This window comes from Cajanus cajan, chromosome 1 (genome assembly GCF_000230855.2).
Source record: "Cajanus cajan strain Asha chromosome 1, NIPB_CcT2T_4, whole genome shotgun sequence".
NCBI classification, from domain to species: Eukaryota; Viridiplantae; Streptophyta; class Magnoliopsida; order Fabales; family Fabaceae; genus Cajanus; species Cajanus cajan.
Genome location: NC_138517.1, coordinates 9,250,510 through 9,267,497, shown reverse-complemented (window position 1 = coordinate 9,267,497; position 16,988 = coordinate 9,250,510). Strand labels below are relative to the sequence as shown.

General features: G+C 33.0%; 1 protein-coding gene and 1 non-coding gene across 10 annotated transcripts in view; both read right to left on the bottom strand.

Annotated features, from left to right (window-relative positions):
- Positions 1 to 16,988, bottom strand: part of LOC114915583 (3-hydroxyisobutyryl-CoA hydrolase 1-like) — a 45,572-nt gene that overhangs the window by 12,615 nt on the left and 15,969 nt on the right. For 7 of the 9 annotated variants that reach the window (XM_083074276.1, XM_083074261.1, XM_083074270.1 and 4 more), the window contains 4 exons: positions 5,202 to 5,282; positions 4,828 to 4,896; positions 4,591 to 4,654; positions 3,725 to 3,804 (listed from right to left, as the gene is read on the bottom strand). In XM_083074276.1, the coding sequence (XP_082930402.1) occupies positions 3,725 to 3,804; positions 4,591 to 4,654; positions 4,828 to 4,896; positions 5,202 to 5,282 (294 nt within the window). Of the gene's footprint in view, positions 1 to 3,724; positions 3,805 to 4,590; positions 4,655 to 4,827; positions 4,897 to 5,201; positions 5,283 to 6,192; positions 6,426 to 16,988 lie in introns of those variants that run through there. The other 2 variants (XM_083074283.1, XM_083074254.1) reach the window with 2 other exon arrangements.
- On the bottom strand, positions 15,200 to 15,305 carry LOC114915882 (small nucleolar RNA R71). The gene has a single exon (XR_003804071.1). It is a non-coding gene; the product is annotated as a small nucleolar RNA R71 (small nucleolar RNA).

The window sequence follows — 16,988 nt, the reverse complement described above, 5'->3', positions numbered from 1 at the left end:
AACCCAAAAAGTCTTATACTAAGGCCCATAATACAAGACCAAACAATATAAACTCCTATACTACCAAATATATGAGAAAGGTGGTCATTTATGTAAAGTCCAAGTAAAGAGAACCTTATGCCCATCAAACCCATTAGGCTCACTAAGCTCAAAAGCAATCAAAAGTCTAAAGGCCCATGAAGCCCAAAGCTAGGCCCAACAAGCTTAAAACCCAAAAAGTCTTATACTTAGGTCCATAATACAATACCAAACAATATAAACTCCTATACTAAAGACCAAGTAAAGAGAACCTTAGGCCCACCAAACTCATTGGGCTCACTAAGCTCAGAAGCAGTCAAAAGCTCAAAGGTCCATGAAGCCCAAAACTAGGTCCAATAAGCTTAAAACCCAAAAAGTCATATACAAAGGCCCATAATACAAGACCAAACAATATAAACTCCTATACTACCAAATATATGAGAAAGGTGGTCATCTATGTAAAGCCCAAGTAAAGAGAACCTTAGGCCCATCAAACCCATTGGGCTCATTAAGCTCAAAAGCAATCAAAAGTCCAAAGGCCCATGAAGCCCAAAACTAGGCCCAATAAGCTTAAAATCCAAAAAGTCTTATACTAAGGCCCATAATACAAGACCAAACAATATAAACTCTTATACTACCAAATATATGAGAAAGGTGGTCATCTATGTAAAGTCCAAGTAAAGAGAACCTTATGCCCATCAAACCCATTAGGCTCACTAAGCTCAAAAGCAATCAAAAGTCTAAAGGCCCATGAAGCCCAAAGCTAGGCCCAACAAGCTTAAAACCCAAAAAGTCTTATACTTAGGTCCATAATACAAGACCAAACAATATAAACTCCTATACTAAAGACCAAGTAAAGAGAACCTTAGGCCCACCAAACTCATTGGGCTCACTAAGCTCATAAGCAATCAAAAGCTCAAAGGCCCATGAAGCCCAAAACTAGGTCCAATAAGCTTAAAACCCAAAAAGTCATATACTAAGGCCCATAATATAAGACCAAGCAATATAAACTCCTATACTACCAAATATATGAGAAAGGTAGTCATCTATGTAAAATCTAAGTAAAGAGAACTTTAGGCCCATCAAACCCATTGGGCTCACTAAGCTCAAAAGCAATTAAAAGTCCAAAGGCCCATGAAGCCCAAAACTAGGCCCAATAAGCTTAAAACCCAAAAAGTCTTATACTAAGGCCCATAATACAAGACCAAACAATATAAACTCCTATACTACCAAATATATGAGAAACGTGGTCATCTATGTAAAGCCCAAGTAAAGAGAACCTTTGGCCCATCAAACCCATTGGGCTCATTAAGCTCAAAAGCAATCAAAAGTCCAAAGGCCCATGAAGCCCAAAACTAGGCCCAATAAGCTTAAAATCCAAAAAGTCTTATACTAAGGCCCATAATACAGGACCAAACAATATAAACTCCTATACTACCAAATATATGAGAAAGGTGGTCATCTATATAAAGCCCCAAGTAAAGAGAACCTTGGGCCCACCAAACCCATTGGGCTCACTAAGCTCAAAAGCAATCAAAAGTCCAAAGGCCCATGAAGCTCAAAACTAGGCCCAATAAGCATAAAACTCAAAAAGTCTTATACTAAGGCCCATAATATAAGACCAAACAATATAAACTCCTATACTGCCAAATATATGAGAAAGGTGGTCATCTATGTAAAGCCCAAGTAAAGATAACCTTTGGCCCACCAAACCCATTGGGCTCACTAACCTAGTTTTGTACTTCATGGACCTTTGGGCTTTTGTTTTGGTCTTGTATTATGGGCCTTAGTATAAGACTTTTTGGGTTTTAAGCTTATTGGGCCTAGTTTTGGGCTTCATGGGCCTTTGGACTTTTGATTACTTCTGAGCTTAGTGAGCCTAATGGATTTAGTGGGCCTAAGGTTCTCTTTACTTGGGCTTTATATAGATGACCACCTTTCTCATATATTTGGTAGTATAGGAATTTATATTGTTTGGTCTTGTATTATGGGTCTTAGTATAAGACTTTTTGGATTTTAAGCTTATTGGGCCTAGTTTTGGGCTTTATGGGCCTTTGGGCTTTTGTTTACTTTTGAGCTTAGTGAGCCCAATGAGTTTGGTGGGCCTAAGGTTCTCTTTACTTGGGCTTTACATGGATGATCACCTTTCTCATATATTTGGTAGTATAGGAGTTTATAATGTTTGGTCTTGTATTATGGGTCTTAGTATAAGACTTTTTGGATTTTAAGCTTATTGGGCCTAGTTTTGGGCTTTATGGGCCTTTGGGCTTTTGTTTACTTTTGAGCTTAGTGAGCCCAATGAGTTTGGTGGGCCTAAGGTTCTCTTTACTTGGGCTTTACATGGATGATCACCTTTCTCATATATTTGGTAGTATAGGAGTTTATAATGTTTGGTCTTGTATTATGGGCCTTAGTATAAGACTTTTTGGGTTTTAAGCTTATTGGGCCTAATTTTGGGCTTTGTGGGCCTTTGGGCTTTTGTTTACTTCTGAGCTTAGTGAGCCCAATGAGTTTGGTGGGCCTAAGGTTCTTTTTACTTGGTCTTTACATGGATGACCACCTTTCTCATATATTTGGTAGTATAGGAGTTTATAATGTTTGGTCTTGTATTATGGGCCTTAGTATAAGACTTTTTGGGTTTTAAGCTTATTGGGCCTAGTTTTGGGCTTTGTGGGCCTTTGGGCTTTTGTTTACTTATGAGCTTAGTGAGCCCAATGAGTTTGGTGGGCCTAAGGTTCTCTTTACTTGGTCTTTACATGGATGACCACCTTTCTCATATATTTGGTAGTATAGGAGTTTATAATGTTTGGTCTTGTATTATGGGCCTTAGTATAAGACTTTTTGGGTTTTAAGCTTATTGGGCCTAGTTTTGGGCTTTGTGGGCCTTTGGGCTTTTGTTTACTTCTGAGCTTAGTGAGCCCAATGGGTTTGGTGGGCCTAAGGTTCTCTTTACTTGGACTTTACATGGGTGACCGCCTTTCTCATATATTTGGTAGTATAGGAGTTTATAATGTTTGGTCTTGTATTATGAGCCTTAGTGGATGACCACTTTTCTTATATATTTGGTAGTACAAGAGTTTATATTGTTTGGTCTTGTATTATGGACCTTAGTATAAGATTTTTTGGGTTTAGGGCTTAGGGTGTAGATGTAATTTAGTAGAATGGATAAAAAATATATTATTTTGCTTTAAAAAATTCGTGTGACAAATTTGTAGTTAGAACGGGTCGTTCCGTTTTCAGAACGGCCCGTTCTGATTTAATTATTGATGTGTCATTTTTGAATTCGGAACGGGCCGTTCTTATGTTGGAACGGGCCGTTCCGTTCCATTCTTCATGTGTTTTTTTTGTCATCTGGAACGGCCCGTTCTGGTCCAATATTTATGTGTTATTTATTCTTTTGGAACGGCCCGTTCTGATTTCAGAACGGCCCGTTCCGAGTGTCAGTAGCAGCTGCGTCTGTTGCCACGTGTATTTTTTTTGGGTAATTTTAAAAAAAAAATCAGTAAAAAAATCGAAAATTTAGATCCAGTGTGGTAAGGTGTATTATGGTCTACTAGTTTAGATGCATCTAAGGGTGAAAATTGATGATGCACCCATGGACCACTTGTGAAAGTGGTCCTTCAGAGAATTCACCTATATATATATATATATATATATATATATATATTAAAGAATCGGCATAAGATTTGAATACATAACAACTCACCGTAGGCTTTTTATAGGTTGCTATGAGATGCTCTAGAGTAAGCAGTTTAGTGTAATAGCCAGCACCATAGGTCCAGTGCCCTGTTTCACAAATTTAGTCAAAGATTACAAAGGGATTTTCGTTATCTTTGTTATATGATTCAAATTTGTAGCTTCGGTTAATAAATATTTAATAAAGTATTTATATACTTATCAAATTTTTTTATTTTGTTCAGTTAAATCAAAAGTTAGAAAGACGTTATTTTTTAAAAGTGAATTTCAACTTAACTTAATTTTCTAATTATAATTGAAATACAAGCTTAGTTTGTTGATGTAACTTCATAAACCACTAATTAATATAACAGCGTACATAATTTCAATAAGAAAAAAAATGTTTGTCTATTATTAATTGAAATTTATTAATACTTACAAGTTTTAATAACTTAGGTTTATTGGTAGCATAAATTTCAATCAATTATAAAGAGATATTCATTAAATGAGATGGATAAGTTACAAAATTTGTAATTTTTAATAAAATAAATATTATTAGGTTAAACGATTGAACATTAATACCCAATTTATGAGGGTATCTCCATCAAGTAAAAATTCATTTCACATAAGAAGTCTCGACCTGAAGATGACTTTGTCACAATAACAAATAAATAATGGAGTCACACACAAATTAACAGTAAGAATTAAAAATCTTTAATTTAAATTACAGAAACTAAATAAAATGAAATTATAAAACAAAAATATATTTTAACCATATTAGAAAAGTATTAGTACTATTCATATATCTAACCATTAATTCAACTTTTTTTTTCTCGTGGTATTCGAGGTTAATTAGGGAATTTTTTTCAAATAATTTTTGAGGGTTTTGGACAATACCTACCGCTGAAGACGTAATCAATGATACCAAGTCCGCACCAGCACAAAAAGCTCTTCCATTACCCTATTTAACACCGAAAAACAGATGATAGATTACTACTTACTACTTCAAAGATAATAAAAATAATGCAGTTACTAATCATACATAAATAATTAAAGTTGAATTTCATATGGCATTTTCCCTTAAATATCAATCTAATTAACAAAATTATTTGCAGTCTTCCCCTTCTGCTTTACCTTCAATATCACAAGTTGGACTGAAGGGTCATTCTCATACAACTCCAAATTCTTTTTTATTTGACAATTCTGCAAAACAGTGAAAGAAGCCACGTTGTTAGGTTTTGGTGGCTCCATGTCATAATTGTGGGTTTTCCTTTAATTTAATTTTATTTTTTTGACATTATTTTACTGTCAACTGCAAAATATATTTTGGTGGCTCGTCCCTGCAAATATATATAGAATGGGATAGCCTTTATATAAAAACTAAACCACTTGATATCTAAATAACGACACTTCCATTGATCTTCCTACAACCTTGTAAAATTTAAAAACAGTGTTTCACTAAGTAAATTTGTTATTTAAGACGCTTAATAATTTATTTATGAACTTACCATTTCATGGCTAAGGCTGTTTAGCTTCTGAGGTCTGTTTAGTATCACTACCTTCACACATGAATTTCCGATGAAAAGTACCTATAAAGAAAGTCACACAATAAGGAAGCATAGTCATACTTTATTATACTACGTATATAAATTCTTAAGTGTGACGTTTAAGTTAACTTTTTTATTTTTATTTTTTTTCAATTAGAGCATGTTTGGTTTCCCATCAAAACAAGAAAAAATCTTGTACAGTTTTATACCCATATCAAAACTACTCTATATAATTTCAAGTTTTCATGATCATTTGAGCAGTTTGACGTGAATATTATTAGTGAACGTAAATCATCAAATCGTATCTAAACACACACTTAGAATATGATTCAATTCATGGATTTGTGCATTTATTATTGAACTCGTGATCATAGATTTGGAACAAGCATATACTCAGACATTTTGATTATTACATCAAGCACAAAATTCAAATTGTCATTTTCTCTTAATTTACATTTACATCAATATTTTTTGTTCTTTTTGATTTCTGGTATAATTGATGCCAAAACCAAATTCCCACGACCATCTCTATCTCCAATCCATACCTGCCCCCGACAGAAGCAAAACCCACCACCAAGAATTCAAACCCCAAAACATATTAACTAGAAGAAGAAAAAAATATTGAAGAGCAAGAAAAAACAAAATTCAGAAGTAAGAAAAAAAAACAAACCTTCTCTGTTGCTAGTTACCACCACAATGGCAACAACTGATGAATGATGATGGTCAAAAAGGTTTAGCCATAGCTTACAATTAAATTTTTTTTGAAAAAACTATTCAATAACAACTAATAGTTGCTTACAATTAAAAGATATTTTTTTTTAAATTATCATTTTGCATCGTTTTTTTTTTTTTTTTTTTACAACTGCCTGCTGCTATTTTGCCATTTAGTTAGAGTTACTCATAATTATAATTTGCAGATCTAAAATGATTTTGAAAAGGAAGAAAAGATAACCTGGTTTTGTTGCCGGTCAAAATTGAGACTCAGAGCCATCGTCGTGCAATTTAATTCTACAATGAGACGGTTTTGAAAAGGAAACACATATTTGAGCTCAACAAACCGCTCTATTTATAAATTTTACGCTTTAATTCCGTTAAAATTCAACCATAATAATAAAGTAATCAACTTATTTATATTTTAGTATATTTTTAAAAAAATATATATTATATAATTTTAGGTTTAATTGTACTTTCACTACTGGAAAATCAGTATTTTACGTCACCATTTTCTTGTCGGTCATAAAATTACCCAACATAAAAAATATGCGGTGACATTTTTGAAATTAATCTAAATTTTTTTACATCGGACCAAAGGGGGTCCGACGTAAAAATTAAAATCTACGTCGGATATGAAGTACAGTCTGACGTAGATTTCAATTTTTAAGTCAAACCCCTTTTGGTACGACGTAAAAAAATTGTTTTATTCCCTCTGCACCTTCATTTTTTTCGTCCGCGCAAGTGTTTTTACATGTTTTCCTCTAGGGTTTTCCTCTGGCAATTTCTGGTGACGACAATGACAATGGTGACGACAACGATGAGGAGCGGTGATGACAACAGCGACGACAACAATGACGGTGAGCAGCGACGACAACGACGTTGAAACCCATTTTTGATTCTGAACCTATCTCTCTGATTGGGTTGAAGCATTTAGGCATTTTTACAGATTGAGGTTAGTACTTTCATGCGTGTGTTGATCTTTTTGTGTAAAAATATTGTTTTACTCCTGCAGGTGAGTGTTTTGACACTATTTTCCTCTCCAACGGTTTTCGGCGACAGCGGTGATAAACCTTTCGAGGTTTTCCGTTCTCGGTGCACGGCGGCAAGACCCATTTTTTATTCTGAACCTATCTCTCCGATTGGATTGAAGCTCTTGAGTATTTTTTGGGACATATTTACGGATTGAGATTATTTTTTTATTTGTCTGTCAACCATTTTACGTCAAACGTGGAAATGTCCGATGTAATTTTACGTCGGCTAAAACACTCGATGTAAATTTACGTCTCCCGCATTGACGATAGACTTTTTTCCGACGTAAAAAGTCTAAAATAACAGATGTAAAATGTCTCTTTTGTACTAGTGTTTGTGCCCTTAAAATTTCAGTTTTTTTTGTATATTTTGTCTCCAAGTCTTTTCTTTACAAAATATGTCTCTAAACTTTCAAAACTTGGCAATTTGTATCTCTGGTCAATTGCCCATTTGATAATTGTCAAATATGTATATAATTTTTATTCAATTTAAGTAATTATTAAATATATCTCATGTAATACTTTTTGAATCACAAAATACTTAGTTAAGAGTTAATTTTATTTGTGGGATGTAATTGTTTAATATTCGATATTTTTAATATTTTTCTTTGTTAAGATGTGATACAAGGAGAATGTAATTTGAGAACTACAAGTCTCAAGAGAAAGCATCGCTTCAAGATCAACTAGATGTGTTCTAAGTCAGAGACTATGTAATACTCTGAACTTTTGATACAATATTATAATTTTATTATCATTATCTTATTCTTAAAATAATAGTTTAAATTTTTAGTTATCATATTTAAAATAAATAACTAAATACAAATTAAGTATAATGTTTTATTTTTAATACCTTAAAATTTTTATATTTTCAGTAGACTAAAATAGAAATATTTAATATTCAATTTTATTATAAATTTTTTTTAAGAAAAAGCACTATTTATAATATTTTTGCAGAATAATACTTTAACTTTATTATTATGAAGCATATATATATATATAATTAAATTATTATATTATAATATATATATATATATATATATATTGTCTACAAATAGCCCAAGGGGCGGGAACCATTAGAGTAACCAGAAAGAAAGAAAAAAGTGAGAGATTGTTGGTGAAGAGAGAGAGAAAGTGAGAAGGAAGAGAGAAAAAAAGAAAGAAAAGAAAAGAGAGAAAGAGAAAAAAATAAAAATTTTACGCAATCTTAAGATACTTCTAAGAAATTTTACTTTTCTTTAAGGTAAGGGGAAAAAACTTTTATCTTTTTTAAATTTTCTATATTATTATATTTATTTACTTGAAGTTATATCTATGAATATTTAATTAGTGAGGTATTCTAACCTTATTTACCTATTTAATTTATGATACTAATTATTCTAAATAATCAATGAGGTATTCCTAATTTATGTTGTTTAATTAATTTATGTTATTTATAACTGTCATTTACTAGATTAATATTCTTTAATACATCCAATTTCTGTAAATTATATTATAATAAATTCTAAATAATTAAAAATATTCTAATTTATTTTGCTTAATTATTTTTATATTATTTTAACTTTAACCTAGCCTTGTTAATTTTCCTAAGCTCATTTTATTATTATATCATCATTCATTATAAATATAAACGTTAATTAATGGTCATAAGAATGAAAGTTTGAATTAATTTATAGTTGGAGGTTTGAACTTGAGGATTTAAATGAACAAAAAACTTAGGGTGAGATATCGTTTTGTTATTTGAAATTATGATAAAACTCATTTATCTTGAATAGTCACTACAAGAATAATTCAAATTTCACTATAATGAGAATGAAAGAATAATATATTGAATATTGGTTACAAGTAATTTGTGCATAGCTATTGATTTATTTGTATTTATTGAATAATTATTTTCACTCCTTATTTTTCTTTGTTATAAAATTAAATTAATTATAATGTAAAATAGATGGATATGCTAACAATACCAGATCCTTTCAATTCCGTTATCATGACTGTTTTATCGGGTACAAGTTGGGACATTGACACAATTGTCAATTCCATTACTTTTCAGGACATAGGAGTATCGTCATTTGTATTGTCACCAACCCAGCAAACCTCTATTATTATAGATGATCAAATAGTAGCTACTTTTTATCTACCCCCAACCAATCACATTAATCCAATAAATCTATACCAACCTTGGATGTAAACCTATTAGTATAAGTGAGAAAGAAAAATTGTATTAAAATAAATTTTCCTTCATGTTAGTTATATGTAGTTTCTTTATGAATGGAAACATGATTATGGTGCGATTTTTTTTACCTAGTATGGTTTTAAAAATTTATATTATAGATAATAATAATTTTTTTATAATAAAATTTTATTGCAAATTTTAAAACGTTGTAATAGCTATATAGGTATGACTTGATGAGTAATTCATTCTATAATAATCGACATTACAGACTACACCTAAGAGATGATGCTAGCTTAAGCAAGTAGAGTGCTCGCTCTAAGTGAGCTAAAATTCGCCAAAAGCGATCAAAACCTCACTTTAAACAAGTCAAGTCAGAGACTACCTCCTAGAAGAGGATGCTAGCTCGCTTAAGCCAGTACGCACTCTAAATGAGTCAAAATTTGCTTAGAGCAACTAGGATAGGCACTCTTAACGAGTCAAATCAAAGACCACCTCTAGAAAGATTAGACATGCTTTTTTAAGCGAGTCACATAGACACTCTGAGCGAGCATACACAAATAGAAGCCCATTTAAAATATATCAAATTAGAAAATTTAGGAGGTCTTTGTATCTTAGTTTTCACAAACATGCAAATTTTGAGAGATTAGAGAGAGAACTCTTGTGCAAGCATTTTTTATAATCACAGATCACTCAAAGATTCCTTTTTTTTTTTGTATAATCCTTAGCCATGAGCGGCTAATTAGTCTCTATTATTGGAGATTGAGGTAACTATTATACTCATGTAATTTTCCTTATTTTCATTCAATACAATGTCTTTATTAAGTCAATTATCTTACTTTATACTTAATGTTTGTTATGGCCTAATCAACCAATGGATGATTTTATAATTTTAATTGAGGTTGAGAAACTCTTTTGAAATCACGATCTAGGTAAAAACACCGATAATACTTATTACTAGGAATAGGATAAGCCTTATCAGTCAAATTTTGCTCCCTAAACTTAATACAGATTGTTTAACAAAAATTACCAAAGAATTGACATTTTCCTTAAACAAGCTAGAATTTTTCACCTAAAAGTATAATTTCTAATATTGAATGAAAATTTAAAAGGATTTACATGGAGAAAATTAGTGAAATCAATCTCTTATTGTTCTTATTATATAAATTCAAATTATTCGTTATTTTCTCACGACTTATGCCTCCAAACTTTTAGATTTTGTTGATTTGTGTCATTCAGTTAGTTATTCATCAAAATACTAATGAAGTGCTCCTCATTTGTATGATTGTGTCATCTAATGTTATGTAAAATAATGAGTTAACTTAATATAATTGTGACCTTTTTATATACCTAGTAAATCTTTATATATCCCATGTAAATTCCCAAATGTAAAATAATGGTTTGGCTTAATATGCTTTAATTTTTGAAAATTGAGTAAGTTATAATTTTGGTCCTTGTACAAACTTTTCTTTGACTAGGACATGTTGCCTAAAACAAAGGTAATAAGGTGATTTAACTTTTATGCTATCAAGATAATTAAGTACAAATAATTGTGAATTTAAAAGACTTTAAAAGAATGTAACGAATTTAAAAAAATATATTTTTATAATCAAGATTGTTTGATATATATTTTAATTTATATTATAAGATTCCAAAGGATTTTATAAAATTTTAATAAACAATATGGACTTTAAAAAAAAATATAAGTAATAAAAATAATATATTAAGTAACTGAATAACCTCAAAAATAATAAATAAATTCAAAATCTATACAGGTAGAAATAATCACATTTTAACATAAATTAAATAAACAATATGGACTTTAAAAAAAAATATAAGTAATAAAAATAATATATTAAGTAACTGAATAACCTCAAAAATAATAAATAAATTCAAAATCTATACAGGTAGAAATAATCACATTTTAACATAAATTAAACTTAGCAAAAATAACAAATTACAAAAGAAATAAAACTTAAATTACTCGAATTAAATAGCATGATCAAATCCTAACTAGTCCTAACTAATTCTCTAGTGTTAGGTGTCTTATCAAAACAAAACCCATCATTTAGCCTTAGACATTTAGCCTTTTTTCAGAGAGGGACCTATTGGTCCTCTTTGTAACACCATTTTTTGTGGTGTTTTACACATTGAAAAATGTCTCTAATACATTATTCCTCACAGAATTTCTAAAGTCATGAATCTATGTACTCCGTACCATTGTCAAATCTCAAAACACTTAATTTTTCTACCTGTTTGGTTCTCCAACTCAACCTTCCACAACTTGCACTTTTCAAATACCTTGGATTTCTACTTACGAAAATATACCCAAACCTTGTGAGAAAAATTGACATCTATATGCACATGATCTAAAATCCTTTTGGTTGTGTGTTTTGCAGCTGTGAAACAAATTCTAGATTGTTTCCAAGCACACAATACTTGCACAGATCTAGTTTGCAGGTCTAAACTCCCTTAAAGAAATCCTTCTTATGAAGTTATTATAAATCCCCATTTTTTATAAAATATAATATAAGTATTTTACTAATAATTTTTTTATTTTTATTTTGTTAATAAGGACTGTCTAAAATTTGTTTAATTATTTAATATATTTTTGAATATAATATATGATATTTTATTTAAGGATAGTATAATATTTTATTAATAAAGGAAGGGATTTTTGGGATAATCGTTGTTAGTATATATGTTTAACTAGATGATGAAAGGAAGGTTAGGATTTTTAAAATAGGAGTTTTCTAATCAAACCCTTTTTACACCTCTATTTTCACGTACGCACTTCAAAGCTCATAAATCAGGAGTAGGACGGAAATCACCCTAGAGTCGTACACCCATCATCTAGAGCTTATCTAGATAAGGGGGAGTGAGAAACCTTACTCTGGGTGTGTGCTTGTTTGCCAAGTAGCGGGTTTGGCCGCCAATCCTACGTATGTTGTATGCTCATTATGTATGAAGGATTTTCTCCAATTGTGTCTGTTTCACTTTTTGTTCTTCTTGTATGTAATTAATTACATAAATTGTTTGAATGGATAATCTATTGCATGTTTTGAGGTTGTAATTGTATGATTTGAGATCCTTATGGGTTCCTTAGAAAATCCTAAGGGATTGCATTAGTGGTTGTATGAAGAGATTGATTGGATATGTACTTATATGTGTGTCTTATGTTGTTTAGAATGCTTATTGTATAATTGGGGAGTGTTTTAATTAATTAAAATGTTGATATTGAATTTGAGGTGCATGCTTGAGAATTTGCAATTATCCAAATGTGCAATTTTCTTATATGTCGTTGGGTACATAGGGCGCGTTGGCCATCATTGAGGCTGAGAACAAAGTTTGCTCTCGGGGTCTTTCACACCAGACACAATTCAAACAAAGACTAATGTGGTCCTTTAGAGGTATCGCGCTAGGCATGGGACATGTGTCACTTAGCGCCATCCTGCCTACGAATTCCCTTTTGATATTTTGTTAAATTCAATGATGTAATTCCTATATTATAATGTGGATGTGGAGGTGAATTGATGTCTACATGAATATAAAAATACAAATGAGGAGTAATGTGATATAAGAAGTATGTTAAATGTGAGATTATGGAACCATGTGAATGTAATACATAGAGTCTGTTTGACATGCATTATATGCATAAAAATGTTTTTTAAAAGGTATAATACGGAATACACCACCAGGGAAGGTCCATTGTGTAAAAGCTTGGGAACCAATCTTTTAGGTATAACTTAGTTTGGAAGTCCTAGTCGTGCCTTTAATAGTATAGGATGTATCTTGCGCAACTTAACTATCTTAACCAAACTCTGGTAGTATGTCATTCTATTGAGAATGCGCATAAGTGTTGAGTGTCTTTTTTTTGTATGTTTCGCACTCAACTTTTGGCAATCTTTTTCTACAATTGTAGATAATATATATGTTATTTCACCCCTTTAATTTATAGAATTAAGTCATACTATAAGAGTAGAGGAGTAGTAGCAATCTTAAGGAATTTTCTCATTTTTTGCAGGATTTTTGGCTAAGCAGAGATCCACAGCCATAGCTGTGGATCTGGAGCTCGAGCTGTGGAAGTCTGGGAAGGATATAGAGGTCTAGAGACTTGCAGCTATAGCTGTGGTTCTGCAGTTATAGCTGTGAAAATCTGGAATGCTCATTTTTGGTTCCAGAGACTTGAAGCTACAGCTACAGGGTCCAAAGCTTGAGCGTTGAGGCTTGGAAGATCAAGGGAAGCCACAGAGACTCACAGCCATAGTTGTGGTTTCACAGCTACAGCTCAGGGAGTTGCTTAATCATGAAGGAGTTTCCACAGCCATGGCTGCAGAGCTACAGCTACAGCACCAGAAGTTGCTTCACCTTGAAGGATTCTCCATAGCCATAGCTGTGGTTCTACAGCTGCAGCAGTGGAGTTAAAAATATCACTTTTTGCCCAGTTTTAGAGCTGATATAAAAGGGAAAAAGGAGGATAACCAAAGGGGGATATACAGAGCACGAATTTAACAGAGAAAAATAGGGGAAAAACTTGTGAAGAAGGAAGAAGGAAGGAAGAAGAGAGACTTGGAAGCTGGATCCTTTGGGAACGAAGATCAACTCCATTTCTTCATCCTTTGCTTTGTAATTTCTTCTTTTCACTCTTTGATTCTGTAATGGTCATGGGTGGCTAAACCTCTTAAGGATTGGTTGGATGTAACTACTAACTCCTCTTCTTCTTAAATATATGCATTTTGATCTCATTATTTGTGTATTGATTCTTCGCTTAACGCTTATATCGGCTTGATCAACCGTTGTATGATTTTTGGCTTTTGAATCCAGTTGGAAAACATTTTCGAAAACCCGAACTGAATCTTGCACCTAATCATTTCTTGTTCTAGGAATAGACTTGATTTGGTTAGTCACATTGTTCAAGTTATTGTTCTTAATGCAAAGTATTAGACTCAAAACATTGAGGAATCATGTTTTGAGTTTAATGACTTTAGGATTCAACCTTGAGGAATCTTGTTGGATTATTTAATGAGCGTGGAAATAATGAATTTAGAATTGCATTTATTTTAAGAAGATTTATGAGTTAGCAAGTGCTTCTGAACCAATCCTTGTCTCCTAATCATCGTCTTTACTAAATTTACCTTATTGTGTTGTTCGAATCTATCTTCATTCAATTGAAATTTTGAAATCATTCTCTTTTAAATCATTAGAGCGGGAATTACTAAATACGCAAATCCCTGAGGACGATCTTTAAATACTACTTTGAAACTTGGTTCACTTGCCAAGTGGTAAGTTTGCTTAAATCTTCATCAAGTTTCTGGCGCCATTGTCGGGGATTTGGTGCTATTTAGTAATTCTTAATCTTGTGGTTTTGTAGTTGTGTAAATAATTCATTGTGTGAATATTTATAATATATAGATATTTGTCTTGTTGTGTTTTCTGGACTCACCTTCCTGTGCAGACTTCTTAAAAGTGTATGCGAAAGAAAACTCCAGCCGAAGAATTGCATTTTGACCCTGAAATTGAAAGAACGGCAAGGAGGAACAACAATAGAACAAGAAGGCTGAGACAGTTAGAGAGAATCCAAAAACAACAGCAAGATCTCCTGAGTTCTTCATCTTCATCAAATCAACCATTCCTTGAATCAGAAATGGATGAAGAGGGAACAGGTGGACCAGGTAGGCAGCCAAGAAGGACCCTAGGTGATTATTCACAACAACATGGTCCTAGGCATTTCTCTAGTATTGCAACTCCAAATACTTCTAGAGCAATGGTGATGAAGCCTGCCTTCCTTACTTTGGTTAGCTCACAACAATTTGCTGGCCTTGATCATGAGGACCCATATTCACATCTTTCAAATTTCTATGAGTTATGTGGAACAATGGGAATTCCTGAGGGTGATGAAGAAGCTGTATATTTGAGGTTGTTTCCATTCTCTTTAACAGGAAAAGCTAAAGTTTGGTTACAATCTCACCCAAATCAAAGTTTGACAAGCTGGGGTGATGTGGAAAACAAGTTTGTGAACAGATTCTATCCTTCATCCAAGTATATTAAGGCCAAGTCAGAAATCACTACTTTCAGGCAAGGTGCAGATGAACCATTTTGTGAAGCCTGGGAGAGGTTTAAGTCATTGCTCAGAAAATGTCCTAACCATGGGTTTGAGGATATAGCTCAACTAAATTTCTTTGTTAATGGAATCAAGCTTGAGGTGAAGATGTTATTGGATGCAGCAGCTGGTGGCACCATGATGACTGTGAGTCCAGAAGAAGCTACTCAAATCATAGAATCTCTGGCATCCTCTGATCACCAAGCAGAGCATGGGAGACATCAATCTCATAAAAGAGGAGTCCTTGATCTTAGTACTAATGATGCAATCCTTGCACAGAACAAGCTGCTATCTCAACAGATTGAAGCATTGACTAAGCAGATGGCCAAGATTCCACAACAACTTCATGCTATTACTTCTTCTTCAACTCAATCACATTCTTCTTTAAAGTGTGATTTTTGTGGGGGAGATCATCCCAATGGTCATTGTTCTGAAACTTCAAATGAAGAAGAAGTCAACTATGTGGGCAACCAACAGAAAGGAGGTAATTTTAATTCCCATAATTATAATACTAACAATTATATGCAGGGAAATCAAGGTTGGAGAAATAACAACAACCAAGGATATGGATGGAGGAATGAAGCTGGACCATCCACTAGGCCACCACAACAATCACAGCAACAACAACCTGTTTATCCTTCTATGCATGAAAGAACCAGCAAATTGGAGGAGACTCTGAACCAATTCATGCAGGTATCTATGAACAACCAGAAGAACACTGAAGCTTCCATCAAGAACTTGGAGGTGTAGGTGGGTCAGCTAGCTAAACAATTAGCTGACATGTCTAAAGGCCCATTTTTAGCCAACACCAAGACCAACCCCAAGGAGTATTGCCAAGCCATAACAACAAGAAGTGGGAAGGTAGTTGGTAGTGATATTGGGGTGAGTGGTGACAATGAGGGTGCTGATAATAAGGAAGAGAATAGTAAGCTGAAGGCGGTTGAGGAAGAGATTGAGAAGAATGAGGAAGAAAGCAATAAAAATGAGGGTGTAGATAGTGAGAAAATAAAAGAGAAGAATGGAGTAAAGAAGGAGAAAAATAAAAATGAAAAGAAGGGCAAGGAATTCATTTCCACTGTTCCTATTAAAGACTTACCTTACCCTCATGCCCCATCAAAGAAAGAGAAGGACAGACAATTTGCAAGGTTTCTGGACATCATCAAGAAGCTCCAGATAAATATTCCCTTCACTGAAGCCATGGAACAAATGCCTACTTATGCTCGGTTCATGAAGGATCTCTTGACTAAGAAGAGAAGAATTTTTGAAGAAGAAACTGTGGAGCTTGAGGCTGGGTGTAGTGCCATCATACAAAAAATCTTTGCCTCAAAAATCCAGAGATCCAGGCAGTTTCACTCTCCCTGTATCAATTGGTAATCTATCAGTGGGTAAGGCACTCTTAGACCTTGGAGCCAGTATTAACTTGATGCCTTTATCCATGCTGAAGAAGATAGGAGAAGTGGAAGTGAGACCTACAAGAATGACCTTGTAGTTGGCAGACAGATCCATCAAGCTTCCATATGGTATAGTGGAAGATATGATAATGAAGGTTGGTAAGTTCATGTTTCCAGTTGATTTCGTAGTCATGGATATAGAAGAGGATGTAGAAGTTCCTTTGATATTGGGCAGACCCTTTATAAAAACAACTCGAGTTATCACTGACATGGATGAAGGAAAGCTGAAGGTGAGGGTCCAAGATGAGGAAGTGAGTTTCAATGTATTTGAAACAGCGAAGTTTC